The 19,113-nt window shown below is 42.2% G+C and overlaps 1 protein-coding gene across 1 annotated transcript in view; it reads right to left on the bottom strand.

The window, feature by feature from the left end:
* Window positions 1-19,113, bottom strand: part of obscnb (obscurin, cytoskeletal calmodulin and titin-interacting RhoGEF b) — a 696,366-nt gene that overhangs the window by 25,422 nt on the left and 651,831 nt on the right. Inside the window, exons 115-120 of the mRNA XM_080214757.1 lie at window positions 17,609-17,686; window positions 10,280-12,863; window positions 6,491-6,628; window positions 4,518-4,628; window positions 781-948; window positions 156-278 (exon numbers count right to left, since the gene is read on the bottom strand). Of these exons, the coding sequence (XP_080070883.1) occupies window positions 156-278; window positions 781-948; window positions 4,518-4,628; window positions 6,491-6,628; window positions 10,280-12,863; window positions 17,609-17,686 (3,202 nt within the window). The remainder of the gene's footprint in view (window positions 1-155; window positions 279-780; window positions 949-4,517; window positions 4,629-6,490; window positions 6,629-10,279; window positions 12,864-17,608; window positions 17,687-19,113) is intronic.

Genomic DNA, 19,113 nt, shown 5'->3' with positions numbered 1-19,113 from the left:
AAAGCTTAAGATCATGTACATTCACTCATCCTGCCAAATTTCCCACTCGGAGTCTTCAGAATGGAAATTCAGCCCCTTGTGTCAGATACAAGTGTAGTGTCATGCTTTCCAAATTGTGGAGTCATCAGTGAAAATAAAGTGACATCTGTACTTACCCTTTCTCTTGCACTCAATAACATACATGATTGGAGTGTTAGTGATAAGCGGCTTCCATATTACTAGAGCTCCATCTTCATAGACCTGTGCTATTTCAGGAGAATCCGGGCGACAAGGCGCAACTATAAATAGAAAGAAAGTGAAGTCAATTTGACCAAAATGACTACTAACCGTTCATCAAAAAAGTGAATACGTTTTAGCCATGCCTTTGGTGTACCAAGTAATTTGTAATAACTTTCCCTGTCCCAATTTTACCCTTTCCTCGCCTGAAAGCACTGAATTCCACAGTTCAATTCCATTCAATTCTCCTCCAAGTGCCCATTTTTATATGAACTCGGCCACTCAAATATAAGATGGTACTTCAGGTTGTAAAGCCACTCCCCACCCCTCATCCTGACTTCATCTGAAATACAGACAGGTATACTTTTCATATAAGGTTCACAAGATTGCATCAGCAGTGACTAGATCATTTTCTCCCCCATCCCCAGCCCAGGATCAGAGAGGCATTGTTCTATTTCTGACCTGGTTATCAGGTGAATGATTCATGGGATTGAGTGTAGCTTATGAGTGCTCTCCAGAGTTGGACAAAATCAATCATTAGCAAATGTACATAGGGCTAATTACCTTCAAGATTCAGTAAACAGCAAGTTGAAGCTTTGCCTAAGTGGTTTTCAGCCACACATGTATATCTACCAAGATCATCCTCTCTCACATTTAGGACAGTTAAAAGTTGGCAATTTTTGCTTGTAGTTGATGACAGTATTCGTTCATTGTAGCACACTAGCTGATCCTCTATGGAAAATAATAAATCATGAAAAATAAGTAAGTACTGGATTGAAACATGTAAAATGTGAAACTTCCTATTGTCTATACTGCTAGATTGAGCAATGTTTAGTAACACTGAAATAAAAACTGAACATAGAACATTACAGCGCAGAACAGGCCCTTCGGCCCACGATGTTGCACCGACCAGTTAAAAAGCAATGACCCTCTAACCTAAACCAAACCCTTTCCATCCATAAACCTATCCACGGATCTCTTAAACGCCCCCAAACTAGGCGCATTTACAACTGCAGCAGGCAGGGCATTCCAATCCCTCACCACCCTCTGGGTAAAGAACCTACCCCTGACATCCGTCCTATAACTACCACCTCTTAATTTAAAGCTATGCCCCCTCGTGCTAGCTTTCTCCATCCGAGGAAAAAGGCTATCACTGTCCACCCTATCTAAACCTCTAATCATCTTATATGTTTCAATAAGGTCCCCTCTTAGCCGCCTTCTTTCTAACGAAAACAACCCCAAATCCCTCAGTCTCTCCTCATAGGACCTCCCCTCCATACCAGGCAACATCCTGGTAAACCTCCTCTGCACCCTCTCCAAAGCCTCCACATCCTTCCTATAATGTGGGGACCAGAACTGCACACAATACTCCAAGTGCGGACGCACCAGAGTCTTGTACAGTTGCAACATGACGCTGCAGCTCCTAAATTCAATCCCCCTACCAATAAACGCCAAGACACCGTATGCCTTCCTAACAACCCTATCTACTTGATTCCCAACTTTCAGGGATCTATGTACACATACACCTAGATCCCTCTGTTCATCCACACTATTCAGAGTCCTACCGTTAGCCCTATACTCCACACATCTGTTATTCCTGCCAAAGTGAATTACCTCACACTTTTCCACATTAAACTCCATCCGCCACCTCTCGGCCCAGCTCTGCAACTTGCCCAAGTCCCCCTGTAAACTAAGACACCCTTCCTCACTATCTACCACACCTCCGACTTTGGTGTCATCAGCAAATTTACTAATCCACCCAACTATACCCTCATCCAGATCATTTATAAAAATTACAAACAGCAGTGGCCCCAAAACAGATCCCTGAGGCACACCACTCGTAACTGAACTCCATGACGAATACTTACCATCAACCACCACCCTCTGTCTCCTGTCCGCCAGCCAATTCCTGATCCAATTACCTAAATCACCCTCAATCCCATACATCTGCATTTTCTGCAGAAGCCTTCCACGGTGAACCTTATCAAACGCTTTACTAAAATCCATATATACCACGTCAACTGCCTTACCCCCATCCACCTCTTTGGTCACTTTCTCAAAAAACTCAATAAGGTTAGTAAGGCACAACCTACCCTCCACAAAACCATGCTGACTATCTCCAATCAATTCATTACTCTCCAAATAACTATAAATCCTATCCACATGGTGGATCCACATGGTGAATCCTATTCCACATGGTGGAAGTAATTGCAGGTTGGACAGCGGCTGTGGGAAGAGAAACAGAGACGTTGATTCATCTATTTTGAATCTAAGTGCCCACATATTACAGGAAAGCTGGAATGGCTGTGACGTGGGATTCACTCACCTTATTTACTTAAATTTATGCAGAGCATGTAACAAACCCACATTCTGGCTGTTGAGAGATCTGGGCATCCTTTTTAAAGGGCACCTCATCTCTGCTCTGACAGGCATGGGGCCCCTCACCCCCACAACTGAAATGGTTACACCCTTCCCCCTGCTGACTTAGGGAGCACTACCCATCCCTCATCAAAAATGGGCATCCTCCCGCCACCATGGAAAGAATGGGCCATCCATCCCCTAACACCATGCAGGCATGAGGGTGACCCTGCCCCAGCCAGAGGCCACAGCACCCCCCCCTCTGTGCATTCCCCTCCTCCCCCAATAAAAGAGAGACACTCTAAGATGGACCTTCCTCAGGATCCCCCAATGTGTCAACCTTTCACTGGCCACTGGCACCCTGTATTCAATTCTCCTCCAAGTGCCCATTTTTATATGTACTCAGCTATTCAAATGTAAGATGGTACTTCAGGTTGTAAAGTCACTCCCCACCCCTCAAAGAGATAAGTGCAGTGTTCTTGTATCCCTTTGACATTGGGAGGCTGCAGAAGGAGAGACCCCCAAGGATCCTTGGGGTTAGGTGGCTTCAGAAGGGGGGCAAACGTCCTTGGCACTCTCCCTTGAGATGGGGGTCTAGTGGCTAAATTGCCCCTTTGAGCCCTGGGAAACCAGCACATCACTCTTAACGTGATGATTTCAAAGTCTTCATTCTGGTCTGCGTCCTGTGGGGTGTGCTTGTCATTCTGATCTCCATGTTCCCCTCCCCCCACAAAGATACTTGCACCCCCCCCTCCCCCAGATAGCTGGCAGTCTTCCAGATCCTAGCAGCACTCCATTCCACAGCTGGGATGCCCCTTTCTCTCGCTCTGAAACTGCAGGTGTGAGAAGACCCCTTTTCCAGTCCTCTGACTGACATTTTCACTTTGGGGGTGGTGGCTGGGTTCCTTCTCCACAGGTGCTCACTCAGTCCCATTTTTAACACTGCATTTATCCCTAGAATCAGAGCATTGCTAGAAAGCACAAATGCTTGGAACTTCTTAGAAGTCCTTTGCAATACTTTGAAATACTTTGCTTTCATTCAATCTCATAGTGCAGTCTAACAAGGTATTGATCGACAGCTTAATGGTTTTTGCACAGCATGCGGTATTTATCTTTCTCTTCATGGTTGAATATATCTGAATTACCCCCACTGCTCCTAATTACAATGTTTACACAGAAGAAGAACTTAGATCATTTTGCTGCTTTTGTAACTGCCTGAGTGAAAGGTGTATCTGTTTTGCAGGAGAATGGTCACAGGAGATTCCTGCACTGCCTATCTAGTCCTCTTGCTCTGTATGGTGGTCACCCATTCCCTTCCTGCCTGTGGAGTTTTAGTCTGTGGTGTGGCCACCTCTCTATATGTGCTATTCGCAATACCCTCTGCCTCGTGGGTACTGCGCAGTGTCCTCAGTTCACTGCTCCAGCTTCGAAACCCAAGCTTCCAGGAACTACAGAACCATAAAAAACTAAAACAAATGCTGTCAATTTTAGAACAGAACAGAAAGACAGGACCAATAAAACAAGGTTTAAAAAATGTTCAACAATATTTTCTTCCCTTTTATTAAACCAATTTAGCCTCTCCGCTAAAAGTAATGACCCTTGAATAAAATACTAGAGGGCAACCAGCAATGGTGGAACCATAATCCAGCAAAATGGATTATGACAGTATGGTAATGTCAGCAGTATATCTGATTGTGAAACCTTCCAAGAGGTAACTAACTGCTTTGTGACCAGGAGTATGGACCCACCCAATCTGGGATACTGAGGTAAGTCATAGCCCCCATTTAGGAACCACAGCTGAGAGATCATTTAACTGAGTACAGAATGAAAGATTCCTTGTGCATTGTAAGGCTCCTGCATTCATTAGATTAGCAATCGATATTCAGATTTTCTTTTGAAACAGGAATCAAAAGTGTAGAGAAGTAATATAAAATAGATCTAACCTTTGAACCACAGTATATCAGGGTTTGGGTACCCTGAAGGTCTGCAGGACAAGGTCACAGACTGACTCAAAACAACTGACTGGTTTATGAGGTCTTCAAGAAATGATGGTGCTGAAAGGGAAAGGGAGATAAGTTACCATATTCCAAGGGTAGGAAAAGAATTGACAAGGTTGATTTGCACAAATCATTCAAATATAGAGAAGCAAGGTAAAACATTGATTGGAATGTTATGCTCCTATGGTGGGTTGGTAGGTGGGGCTGTATAAAATTGGGAATAATGCCATTGGTACTTTTTCTGACATTGGCCCATTTTCCCCAGGGCCTATTGCAATTTTACATGTGGTGGGGAACACATTTGGTGCCCCACATTTCAACTTGGATGGCACGGTAGCACAGTGGTTAGCACTGCTGCCTCACAGTGCCACGGACCCAGGTTCGATTCCCACTCTGTGGGGAGTTGGAATGTTCTCCCTGTGTCTGTGTGGGTTTTCTTCTGGTGCTCTGGTTTCCTCCCACATTCTAAAAGACGTGCTGGTTAGATGCATTGACCTGAACAGGTGCCGGACTATGTGACTATGGGAATTTCACAGCAACTTCATTGCAGTGTTAATGTAAGCCTTACTTGTGACTAATTAATAAATAAATAAATCTCATAAGTGGCCAATTAATGGCTACTTAGCGGTCTATTCTGCCCTGTCACAACTTTTCCCATGGTAGGCAGAGGAGAGAGCCCTTTTGAAGCCTGTCATGATTCACTTCTTGAGCAACTGGTGGGAAGGTGGCGGGGGGGGGATGTATACCTTCCTCAGAGGCCCTTTGGCCTACTGGAGGCCTCCCAGTTCCCCTTCCAACCTGGCTCTCACTCCTCCTCACCAGGCCTTCTAGCCTGGTTTTGCTGAGAACAATCCCAACTTACCTCTCTTTCTGGCTGCAATGACAATTTCAGTTGGGACTAACAGTGGTCATTGCTCCAGGTGGCGCTGCTGACGCCAGGCAGCTGCCAATTATTTGATTGGTCAGCAACTCATGGAGCTGGGGCTTCCTCCCCAGGGTGGAAGTCTCGTCCTGAGATAATTAATGCTCCTCTGTGTGCTAAATGCCAACGTGGCAGCCTCCTAAGTTCAACACTGGCTCTTTTGCTGGGCACAGGAAATTCACCGACACATAAAATCTTGTCCATTTCATTGTAAAATTAGAGGAACGTCTAATATTACTGCTCTGGTTCAGTGGGATTAATGCTGTATTGGCACTCTGCTTCCACTTGCACACTTTTGTTTTCTCACTCGGCACTTCCCTGCAGTCAAAGTGCAGCGAATCGTTCAGAACACCTCCCTAAAATGGGTCTGTGGTGGTGAACAAAGAAGGTTTGACATTTTATATTTTCAATTTCAAATGAGAGCAGAAGAGTCATGAGACTTTGACTGACTGCTCTCCAATAAGGTAATAAATGCCTTCAGAGTAAGCAGGGAAGTCAGCCACAACTCTTTCACAGCAAGAACAAGGGATGTTTGGGAATGATTAACATGAAAGTTCTGAATGAATGGATTCATGCCCTTTTGGACATGTTTCAGGTGAAAGAAAAAATTGAAATATAGAATGAGAAAACAACTGCCTAGTGGAAAACTGTCTTCTCTTGTTCCCAAAATATCTTAAGATTCTTGTGTGAACACAACCTACTAAACAGAAATACTTTATAAAAATTATACATAAAATACTGTCAAACTTGTAACTAACTTGTCCCTCACATAAGAAGAACACATGAATTGGCTTCAAAGATAGTGAATTCTGAGGATCTGCCCAAAAATGAAAGGATTAAACATATCTTTCTCATTCTTCGATAAAAGCAATTTACAGCTAATTTTAAGTTAACAGCTGAAAATCTTGTTTGACAGGAAAGTCCATCATCAGGTATCCTGTGCTACTACTCATACCCATTGCTTCGTGTAAATTATGAAATATTAAGAGAAGCTTACATGCATCAGCAATACCTTTTTCCTTTGCTTTTGAACTGGGAAGCTTGAATGAAAACAGTCTAGATTTTTTCTTCAAGAAACTGCTGGAATTGTCTTTGGTGTCTGTTGATTGTTCACTCACCTGCTTTTTGGCTATGGCTGCAAAGAATTATAATACAGTTAATGTAATCTTAATCTTTCATTAGGACAATTCATATGCAGATCTTCTTGGAAGAAATGATTTTGATTAACTTTATGTCCTTTATTAAATTTACAGAGTTGAGGAGGAATTTCTTCTCTCAGAGGGTGATGAATCTTTGGAATTCTCTGCCCGTTGAAGCAGTGGAGGCTACCTCATTAAATGTGTTTAAGTCACAGGATTTCTGATCAATAAGGGAATTAAGGGTTATGGGAAGCAGGCGGGTAAGTGGAACTGAACCACTATCAGATCAGCCATGATCTTATTGAATGGCAGGGCAGGCTCGAGGGGCTAGGTGGCCTACTCCTGCTCCTATTTTTTTTATGTTCTTATGCAATTCACCACAGGCTAGAAGAAATTAGGTAGCTATTCAAATTTTACGTTTGTTTTTTAGTCCCAATTGTGCAATCATTTATTTCTTTGAATCTTACTGCAATATAGAGTGAACTAGTCCACCATGTTAAATAATCAGATCATAAAACATAGTCAATTAATCATTTTATGTTCACTGACAATGAGCTTCTATAATCAAATGGGAACTGCCAAATACTTCCTGGTCTCTGTGTAGTTTTTTAATCTGATAGTAGAGATGAAGGAATGGACACTTAGAATCAAAATGGTAAAATAGGGCCCTAAGTGCTGGGCTGACTTGGAACTGGGAGTGTTTCAAATCCAATTTTTAGACCTGTTCTCAGGTGCCCCCATATGCACTCTGCCTGCAAAAATATCATCACTATTGAATCGCGCTGCACAGTCTGTAAGCAGAGCTTCGATTGGCGCCTCCAACTGTGCATGGGCAGGAAAAAAAAATGATAGAATACATCTCCCCTGCCATATCACTCCCAGGCCAGATAATGCCTCCCTCTGGCCCCCACAGAAATTTCCCCACACCCATAACATTACTGACCCCCTTATCCCTCCACCACCTCAATTGATTGCAGGCCCTTTCCCTCTTCCCTGCCACTGACCTCAGGCAGAGTGGCAGCGGAACCCCCTTCACTCTCACCGATCTCAGGCAGAGTGGCAGCTGACACCCCCCTTCATCCTCACTGATCTCAAGCAGAGTGGCAGTGGACCTCTCCCACCCCCCACCTATCTCAAGCAGAAAGCCATCGGATGCTGGGCACTTACCTCCTCAATAACTGGTGTGCCTGAATTGTACTTTTCTGGAGCATGTCTTTTTAGCGTCAATTCTGGATGGGTGAACATGATGACAAAAGGGGAAGTGCCAGCAAGATTGGGCATGCAGCCTATTAAGTCAATTTAAATGCATGCAAATACATTTAAATGGCCGTCACACTTGCGGCCAGTTTTGGGCCTTGGTAAAAGGGGGAACCGGCGCTGAGGTGGGCACGGATCGCATTACTCGCCTCATGCCTGACTTTACCAAACTTTCATGCCCAGAAACGGGCGCAACTTGATGGTAAAATCAGGCCTTTAGGGCAGGATTTTACGGCCTTGTTTGTACTGAAACTGTAAAATCCTGTCTGGGGTCAATGGACTTTTCCATGGTCCACCCCTCGCCTGCTCTGATTCCCGTGGCAGGCAGGCTGGTAAAATCCAGCCTTCTTCTTAAAATCTACACAACTGAGGCCATCAGATTCAAGTGTCACATAGACCTCATATTAAACTATTGACCCAGGGAAGTCCTTCGCCATTATGGCTATGATAGTAAAATATTTGATGCACACTAACCTAGAAAAGTAATAAAGCCGCTCAATGTCATATAAAGAAAGCTGCCATTTTCTCAAGAGCCTCATAGCACATTGAAACTGAGGTGTTATTGCACAAACTTTCTGATTTAGGTAGTAGTGTAGCCAATATTTCCTCATCTGCATTTAAAGAAAGGATAATGGTGGGGGTGGGAGGACTTTGAGCTGTGCTCTGTGTGTAGGAATGGCAGCAGCGGAGGCTCAAGATCCAGCAAAACCAGGACAATCACAAATCTCACTGGCAAGGTTGCGATCTGTGACGTGAGCTGGAGTTGAATACATTTTAATAAATTTACACACCCAGCTTCACCCAGATGATGAAGGGGTTGGATGTTGGTGAGGTTTGGGGGTTAGGGGGGGATAGTGCTGGCACTGATCGTTTGGGGGAGGGGGGGGGTGAGAAATGGTTCTGATGACTGATGTTTGGGATGCCAGCTCTGATCACGTGTGTGTGTGTGTGTGTGTGTGTGTGTGTGGGTTGGAGACAGAGAGATGCTGGCTCTAATCATGGGGTGGGGGAGCTCCTGAGACATCCGTAGTGGGAATGTGGGGAAAGTTATTTTTTACTTTCTTTGGGGCACCCTTTAAAAGTGGCACCCCGACCTCAGTGCAGCCCAGTTTTGCTGGTGTTTTTAGGCGCTGCCCTTCAAAATGACAGCATGAAACACACCCACCTTTTTTTTGACAAAGTATTAGAAGATCAGGAGAGAAAGCCAGTGTGTTTTCTGCATCTTCAGAGAAACACGCTGATTGTCATCGGATCCTGAAACTTTGCCAAATTCTGGTAAGATCTTCCCCAGTGGATGAAAGGGGCAGCTAACTGTTGAAATTGCAAAATTGACCACATCCTATAAGGTGAGTTTTAAAAACTGGCACTGTGGTTCCATAGAGGCCAGCAGGTATTCTTCACTGGAAAATTTTGAATTTTATATTAACAAAGATTATCTAGTAATTCAATTGCCCTGGTCGCATAGACATTGAACCTCTAAAATGGGTGTTATGGCCCTGAACTGTAATGATTCAATTACTAGGGCTGTGATTTCCAGGAACAGTAATAAAGGGCTGAACACTCTGCTCTGAGATAAACCGTACGCATGAACTGCTTCGAATTTGGCATAGCCATTGTACTATTAATGTTACGTTTCTCCATTGACATCAACTGCTTTAGAATAGGTGGTGTGGGTCTTTCACTTAGCTAAATTGCTATTGTTTTTTTCTGAAACAGATTCAACCTTATCACTTAGCTGCTAACTAAAGGCTAAAGAAAAAAGTTCAGATCAGGAACTGCACAATATACAATGCATACAAGAAGGATTATAGAATTGTAGAATTGTTGCATCATGTTCAACCCTTTATGCCTGTGCTGGCTTTCTGCAAAAACAGTTCATCTGCTCCCTTTTCCCATAGCCCTGCAAACATTTTCTTTTCAGATAATTATCCAATTCCCTTTTGAAGGCCTCAATTTAATCTGCCTCTCACCAAACTCTCAGACATTGAATTTTGAAGCGTACTGAGATCAAGTGAGATTTTAATGTCTGTTAACTTACAGAAACTTGTTGAACTGCATATGAGGTGTATAAGGCAAGGTGTTCATGATAATCAAATGAATTGATAAGAGTAGATAGGGACAAACTATAACCTGTGACAATATTATGTAAGTGTGTTCAGAAAATATGCTTCCTTGTAACACTAAATGCTGCATAAGCTGTAAAATATTACTGGAAAAGCACTTATAAATCACCATGTTCAAAGGACTTTGAGTTTAGTAAACTGGCACCTCACTAAGTATGAAAATCATTCCAACATTAACCCTGACTGTAATGAAAATGTAATTATACAACAATAAACAATTCCAAAGCAAATAACTCGCATGTCTGTTGGAAGGTGTTTGGCACTTACATTCTTTTAAAGGGGGTATCAAAGGCACGTTCAAAACTTCCATGTACTGGTTCCCGTGCAATTCCGTGTTAGATGGAGCTGTGCTTTCCTGGATCTTGCTCACATCTCCTTCTTTTCTCCTTCTCAATTTTGGTTTCTCTTTGCTTTTTATCTGCCATGAAAAGCGAGCTGGCAATGTCTGACTTTTTCTAGTTCCCCATGAATTTTGCAAACGTTTGCTCGAGTTTAAATCCCGCAAGACTGATAAAGAATATCGATTTCCTCCTCCATCTTCATCAAGTCGATGTAAACCTTTATCCCAATTTAGTGAAGCAGACCTATGAAACAATCTTAAGAGACTAGAACTGCCAAAGGTTTCTGAAGTAGACTTTGACAATGGGTCTGTATGGGTTTCACTGCCAGTCAGACTTGCTTCACTTGAAGCAATTGGAGATTTTGCATCCTTTTGGTTTTTGAATGCTTTTTTTAGACTTTCAAAGCTTCGATGTATTTTGTTTTCCAGTGAGGATCTTTTTGATTTTTTTGTATACTTTGATTCTCCTTCCTCAATATCTGATGTGGTCTCATCATCTTCAGTATCTTTGAGCAACTCCAATAAATCTGATTCCCATTCATCCGTGTTCAGATTCCAGGAACACTCATTTGCTGTTTCAGTCTCATCGCACAGTATTTCATATGAGCTGGTTGATGTCTGATCTGACTTTCCTTGTAAACGGCTATCCTTTTTGGTCTTTATTTTCCTTGAAGGAAATGATTCTTCAGATGTATGTTGCACTGGCAATGTTTTGGCTTGAGAAGTGCTTTCCTCTGCAAACTTTTGAGACTGTTCATATTCTAGTCCACAGCTGTATGGCTCTGATAGATCAAAGTAATCTGCGTCTGGTTCTACTGCATCAAAGTATAAAGAGCTGACATTTTCACTTGAACATTGCTCCTGAGGTTCAGATGTTACAACTGAAGCAGCAACAGAGGAGATTTCACTCTCCAACTCAGAATCCATAGGACATTGTAAGTCATAAGGCCTGATCTCTGAAACATCAGAATGTGAATTAGTAGGTTTGTCATAATGCTGTTTTTTTGTTGTTATGGGCTCCAACGTTGGAGGTTCGAAAAGAGGTGAGCTCTCTGTATTTTCAGACGACTGTGAAAATTCACAGTCCTTGGTTTGCAGATCTGATGGTGGACTCTGAGGGGAAGCACCTTCACTAGAGTCCATCTCTGAATGTTGAACGTCAGTGTCTTTCCTGTCAGTAATCCAGGTTTTCCTCTCCGTGTTGAGCTCTGCGTTCTCTCCTTTTTCTGATGAGCATGAAGAAGCTGCATGAGCTCGCACAGATTGGTCAATCTCAAAAGAAATATTCTTTGTGGGGCATTCTGAAATATATTTTAAGTCTGTTAAAAAGGTGTCCTCTTGAGATAAGCAAACTGTGTCACTCAATATGCTTTTGCTCATTCCTGATTCCTGTGTAGCTGACTCTTGCACATCTGGGGAAACAGGCTGGGCTGTTAAGGCATCATGAACACTAGTTATTGTATTGGAATTTGGATCTGACTGCTGGGGAAATGGCTCCCGCATTTCACTTACAGATTCTTTTGCTATAGTCTGAGCTAAGAATTCTGCTTCACATTCATCCAATGACTTGCTCCTCCTCGAACTTTCCTTGGGAGAATAAGCCACAATGTTGCCATCATCGCAAGATGTTGATCTTGCCAACTTTCCGGAGATGTGGCTTAAGGTTTCATCAAGTCTTTCAACATCAGACCTTCTGTCCTGGACAGACATTTGAAAGCACTCCAATAGTGGCTGGCGGAGCCCACTTACTTTTCCTTTTGTGTAACCTGCCTCTACGAAACGTTTTCTAGTTCTTTCAAGGCTCCTTGTATATTTAGCATCTCTGGCGGAAATATCCCTATCCTCCAGCGTATCAGTATAGAAAGTACTTTTTATTAGATAATGCCTTGGTAAAAGTTTGGGTGATTGCTTGGTGTTTGTATCCAGTAAGGTGCCTGGTTCTGCTAATTGAAGTGAGAGAGCACTATCAGCTGATTTGCCTCGAACTAAATTGTGAGTTGCTGTTCCCTCCACTCTTGAACAGTCTGAAATCTCTATAGTTGCTGCTTTGGAAATGAGATGCTTCATGGCCCTAGGACTTGAATTCAGATCTTCATATGCTTCAGGATATTTACATTGTGCTTTCATACCTTCTTCATGTTCTGCACCTATTTCATGTTTCACAGCTGCCTGCTTTTCAACAGGAGTACATCTGGTTAACTGTGGCCTATTGCTCTTGTGCTCACTGATATTTGGATCCAAGGAAGCAGACGATGGGGTTTCAAAATATTCACCTTCATTTGCAAAATATGGACGAAACAAAGCCTGACTGACATCTGGAGTATGGGATGAACATGGTTCTGTCTGGCGGGTGCAGTCTTCAAAATCAGAAGAAGAACCACTACTTGCTGGTGAGTTACTTTCATTAAGTAAATGCTGAGGCATGCCAAGAGAGAGGCCTTCAGAAGCCTCTTCCAAAAGTTGAGGAATTGACCTCATTACAAGTGCTGGTTTGTAGCTCATGAGAGAGTGCTGAAAATAATACAAAGATGACAAATTCAAAGGCTGAAGAAAATATGTTTTAAAAACAACAATCTAAATTTTTTAAAATCAAGAATAGCTCCAAAAAAAATCTGCTTCATGTCAAATTCGTAAACATGTTTCAAACACGAGGGGTAAAAAGCTCTAGCCTTTTCAAAATAACAGACATATGTTAAGTTTGAGGTTCTTGTAAAAAGCTGATGGCTTCAGACATATTCTCAATTTGCTTTTAATTCTCAAAACATTCATGAGTCCAAGAAAATGTAACTTAAAGGAATTCTTTAGAGAATCCAACAGCAACAGAAAATCATTTTCACCTCCTAAATGTCATCCATCTTGCACTTCCATAAATCCATGCCTACTGAAACCGTAATCCATGCTTTTGTTACCTTCAGACTCAACTATACCATTGTTCTCGGGGTTTGGGAGCTGGGTAAGATCCTCTGTCAGAGAGCTGGTGCAGACTCAATGGGCTGAATGGCCTCTTCCGCACTGCAGGCATTCTATGGAATGTCTTACAGCCATCTTAGCAAATAGGTGGGACCTCAATTTAAACTCTATTCTCAAAACCGACACCTCAGGCAATGCAGAAAAGCTTCAGCACCGCATCAAAATTTGAAACTGGATTTATTAATTTAAATTTATGTGCTCGGATTCCACTGAGATAATTTATCTTGATACTATATTCTGGATGTATTTTATCTGCATAAGATTTATATTAATATTTAATAATTTTTAAAAAAATTATTGAGACTGTAGAGCTGACATTTCACAAAGATAAAAGCAAAATATTGCACATGCTGGAATGTGAAACAAAAGCAAAAATTGCTGGAAACTCTCAGTTCTGCCGAAGGGTCATCCAAACTTGAAACGTTGGCTCTATTCTCTCCCGATGTGGAGATGCCGGTGTTGGACTGGGGTAAACACAGTATGAAGTCTCACAACACCAGGTTAAAGTCCAACAAGCTTATTTGATAGTAAACTTGGGGGTTATGTCACACTATCTGTAACTCCCATGTCTTGCCTGGGCTTGCAACATCTCACCTACTGTCCTGTCTGGAGACAATACATCTCTTTAACCTATGCTTAATGCTATCTCCACTCACATTGTCTGCACCTTTAAGAATTGATTAACTGTAAAGACTCACATTGTAATCGGTATTCTGTAAACTGTGTGTGCCTTTATATGCTCTGTTTGAGACCAGAACTCTCCACTCACCTGACGAAGGGGCAAACCCCAAAAGCTTGTGAGATCACTATCAAGTAAACTTGCTGGACTTTAACCTGGTGTTATGAGACTTCTTACTCTATTCTCTCTCAACAGACTTACTGAGTTTTTCCAGCATTTTCTGTTTTGTGTCATATTTCTCTAATATTTCCACACGACCCATCCCCTTTAGACATGGACGTGGTTCTATTTACAAGAAAGGGAACAGCGATAGCCCGGGAAATTACCGACCGGTGAGTCTGACCTCAGTGGTTGGTAAGTTGATGGAGAGGATACTGAGGGACAGGATTTATGAACATTTAGAGAAGCTTAGTATGATCAGAAATAGTCAGCATGGCTTTGTCAAGGGCAGGTCGTTACTTACGAGCCTAGTTGAGTTCTTTGAAAATGGGACTGAACACATTGACGAAGGAAGAGCAGTGGATGTAGTTTACATGGACTTCAGCAAGGCGTTTGATAAGGTCCCCCATGCAAGACTTCTTGAAAAAGTGAGAGGGCACAGGATCCAAGGGGCTGTTGCCTTGTGGATCCAGAACTGGCTTGCCTGCAGAAGGCAGAGAGTGGTTGTGGATGGGTCTTTTTCTGCATGGAGGTCGGTCACCAGTGGAGTGCCCCAGGGATCTGTTCTAGGACCCTTGCTGTTTGTCATTTTCATAAATGACCTGGATGAGGAAGTGGAGAGATGGGTTAGTAAGTTTGCCGATGACACGAAGGTTGGTGGTGTTGTGGATAGTCTGGAGGATGTCAGAAGTTGCAGCGAGACATAGATAGGATGCAAGACTGGACGGAGAAGTGGCAGATGGACTTCAACGCAGATAAACGTGTAGAGGTCCATTTTGGCAGGTCCAATGGGATGAAGGAGTACAATATCAAGGGTAGGACTCTTAGCAGTGTAGAGGAGCAGAAGGACCTTGGGGTCCGGGTCCACAGGACTCTTAAATCAGCCTCGCAGGTGGAAGATGTGGTCAAGAAGGTGTATGGCGTACGAGCCTTCATTAGTTGAGGGATTGAGTTTAGGAGTCGGGAGGTAATGCTGTAACTTTATAAGACCCTTGTCAGACCCCACTTGGAGTACTGTGCGCAGTTCTGGTCGTCTCACTACAAGAAGGATGTGGAAGCTATTCAGAGGGTGCACAGGAGATTTACAAGGATGTTGCCTGGATTGGGTGGCATGCCTTATGAGGATAGGTTGATGAAGCTAGGTCTCTTCTCCCTGGAGAGACGAGGGTTGAGAGGTGACCTGATAGAGGTTTATAAAATGTTGAGAGGTATAGATAAGGTAGATTCTTGGAGGCTATTTCCCAGGGCCGAAATGGTCGCTACGAGAGGACACAGGTTTAAGGTGCTGGGGAGCAGGTACAGAGGAGATGTCAGGGGTAAGTCTTTCACTCAGAGGGTGGTGAGTGAATGGAATCAGCTGCCGTCAGTGGTGGTGGAGGCGAACTCGCTGGGGTCTTTTAAGAGACTTCTGGATGAGTACATAGGATTTAATGGGATTGAGAGTTATAGATAGGCCTGGTAGGTATAGTTATGATCGGTGCAACTTGTGGGCCGAAGGGCCTGTTTGTGCTGTAGTGTTCTATGTTCTATGGATCATTTATTTTAGCAGTGTGATGGCCTTACCCAACCTGTGTCCACTAAGGTTCAAAAAACAAGATTTCTTTTTTAGAGGTAGAGAGATTCTTCCTGCTTAGAAAGGGTAGCAGGACTAGAGGGCACAGCCTTAAAATAAGGGGGGAGGCAGTTTATATTGGAGTTGAGGAGCAACTTCTTCACTCAAAGGGTGGTGAATCTCTGGAATTCTCCGCCTGTTGAAGTGGTGGAGGAAACCTCGCTGAATATATTTAAATCACGGGTAGATAGATTTCTGATAGACAAGGGAATTAAGGGTTATGGGGAAAAAGCAGGAAAGTGGAACTGAGCCACGACAGATCAGCCATGATCTTATTGAATGGCGGGGCAGGCTCGAAGGGCTAGATGGCCTACTCCTGCTCCTATTTCTTATGTTCTTATTATTTTCATATGGTTGGCGGTGCTTTATGGAGGCAGTTGCCCATATAAAACAGCAACTATCTCCAATCATTTGATTTTGGTGTTGTAGATGTTCAAAACCCAAATTGTGCATGTTAGACCTGGTAGAAACACGTCTGCATCTTGTAGATTTGTTTGGGTAGGCAGGCTATCCTTTTGGAGAGGCAAGGTACCCCTTTGGATAGGCCCTTAGGAAAGCTTTGGGTCAGGTAAGGCATCCTTTGGGGTATGTCAGGTGGTCTTTGGGATTGTTGAAAGGCGGCATGATTCTGCATAAAAAGTGCATAACCTCACTGGAACTGTCAAAGAATTGTTAATGCTGCCAAAGAACTGTCAAAGCTCATTGAAATTGTCAAGGTTTTTAACTCTACTGAGCTTCAAATTTAAAAAAAAATTGTAGAGTTTTAAAGGCTAGCTCTGTTGACATTAGCCTAAGATCTAGCATTATAGAATTTCAGCTGCATGACTTATTTTATAACCTGATATTATCACAGTGGGATGCCTGTTAAGTGATCAGTTTGATTGACAATTCTAAATGGCTATAGAATAGAAATGTTGGTTTTCATAAGACAGTAAGTAATTAAGTGAAAATTTTGCCTTCATCAGAGAATAGTTGAAGGAATTTCAATGTGTTGAATGTATTATTTTACATCAAGTGTTTTTTAAATAGAGATGCCATCAACAGACACATAGGGTAGAATTTTCTGGTCCTTCCAGCTAAAGCAATCTTTTGGTCCTATTGATGGCAATCCTGTGGTGGACTCTCTGGCAGCAGAGGGTGTGTGCTACGCAAAACATCGTGGACATTGGATGAAGCGACAGATCTTACTATTGGCCAATGGCAAGCTGCCTCCACCACCAGAAAACACACTAGAAAATCCAATCTTTTGGGGTTGTTTCCTAGGTCAGCGTGGCAGAGCTAAGAATTGTCCCATTTTAATGGAATGACAAAAGGGAATGTGAGAGTTTTTTTTATGCCTGATTAATTAGGATATGGGAACCTTACCACATGTAGTTATTAAGATAAAATCTATAATTATAGGGAATTTCTTTTGCCTCCTATTTTGCTGCAACTTATATTATTCCATGATCAGGAAAACAGCCATCTGCATTCAAGATAAACCCCACTGCTGCCCCCTCCCCAATGTCCCATCATGCTAAGTGATTTTGGACTTACTAAATGATGACAACCCTAAATAAATGCAAAAAAAAGAGGCATAATGGCTGAAGTTACGCCCTCCCTCAATTTTGTCATAATTGTTAAGCATACTTGTTAGAGAAAGTTTTTACTGATGGTTCTTGGATAAAGTTGCCATAGTAACAGATGCATTAAGCCACTCTCCCCTTTGAGGGGGAGAGCTAATTGATGGTGATTTAACCAGAGGATCACCACATCTCAGGTGAGGAGCAAGGTTGAGAAGCAGGGCCTTCATGGTTCTTAGAAATGTTCACTGTACCACAACAGTTATCTTCTTACCTGCCACTTGCTTCTTGATATGAAGAATTTCAATTTCCTGGTGTTAATCAGGTGGGATTCGTGGAGTTTCTGTTTTTCCTTGAAAGAAAGACAAGTTATTTAAGTTTCTGGTTCCTAACTGTACAATTATCCACATATTACATCTACAGCTTCTTAACATTGTTGGAATTGTAAGAACAGGAAAAGGATATTTGGCCTAACAAGCCTTTTATCATAAATCAAATACACTAACTCCCTTCTTCTAACACACTTCAACCATGCCTCTCAGTGGATTTGGAGACTTTTTGCATAATGTCCACTTGCTTATTAATTTTATTTGCCCTGCTTAATCCCTGCCAATCTTTTCACTTTGCATGCTTGGGCGTAAAATTAATTTTTGCTTTAATTCACTGTCCTCTTAAAATATCCTGAGATATCAAAATGCAGACTGGTAGATTTGGATTAATTAGATGGGCAACCACCAAGCACAATTAGACTTTACCAGTTTTCGAATCATGGGAGGCTTAAAAAAACACAGCCTGCAGTTACTCAATTTTCAATCTTAACCTTAAGGATAGATAAATGATGGGGAATGGGAATTGGAGAAAAGAACATAATGGGAAAAGGACTGAGATTGAGCAAAGAAGCAGTGTATTTGAATTTATTTTTATTATATTGTCTCTGTATGTTTTTGTCATCTTATTTTCTTGTATCTAAAGTTTTAGAGTTTATTAATGTCACAAGTAGGCTTACATTAACACTGTAGTGAAGTTACTGTGAAAATCACCTCGTCGCCACACTCCAGTGCCTGTTCGGGTACACTGAGGGAGAATTTAGTATGGGCAATGCAACTGACCAGCATGTCTTTCGAACTGAGGGAGGAAACTGGAGCACCCAGATGAAACACAGACACGGGGAGAACTTGCATAGACCTTCTCTATCTCTCTTCTATTTATGGGTAGTTTTGGAACTTGCTGATATGTTTCCAATAACTTTACATGAAGCTGTTTTGATTTTCTGTGCATATGGCTCAGATTTATAAATAATCATATTCAGTTCATTCACTGGCTTTGAGATATATATTGCACTCTGCGCGATAAATTCCCATTTTCAACCTCTTCAGGGTTTTATTAGTGCCTCAGGACTTCAGCTTTTTGCCGGATTTGAAAGATTATTTTCTTCTCATTCTACAGATTTGATTGACAATATTGTGAACCTAGGGTATCACATTACAAATTGATACTTGATGGATGATGTTTTTTTAAAATCACTGCCCTAATTCTGAAAATTCAGCTTAGCACAGTTCACAGTAACAAGTTACCTAATTAAAAGCCTTGAAATCAGCAAAATGCTGTTAAATTGCACATCATCAAGTCAAACATGGGCAAGGAAACCTTCTTACGATTACCACTTAGCATCTTGCCTGAGCTGATGAACCAGTACTCCTCCAGATGAAACATCACTTGGAGGAAGCACTGAGAGTATCAAAGGCACAGAACGTACTTTGCATGGGGAACTCCAATATC

The sequence above is a fragment of the Carcharhinus amblyrhynchos genome, chromosome 2, assembly GCF_965287045.1.
Source record: "Carcharhinus amblyrhynchos chromosome 2, sCarAmb.v2.hapA, whole genome shotgun sequence".
NCBI classification, from domain to species: domain Eukaryota; kingdom Metazoa; phylum Chordata; class Chondrichthyes; order Carcharhiniformes; family Carcharhinidae; genus Carcharhinus; species Carcharhinus amblyrhynchos.
The sequence above is the reverse complement of the archived record's forward strand: the minus strand, read 5'-3'. Positions and strand labels throughout refer to the sequence as shown.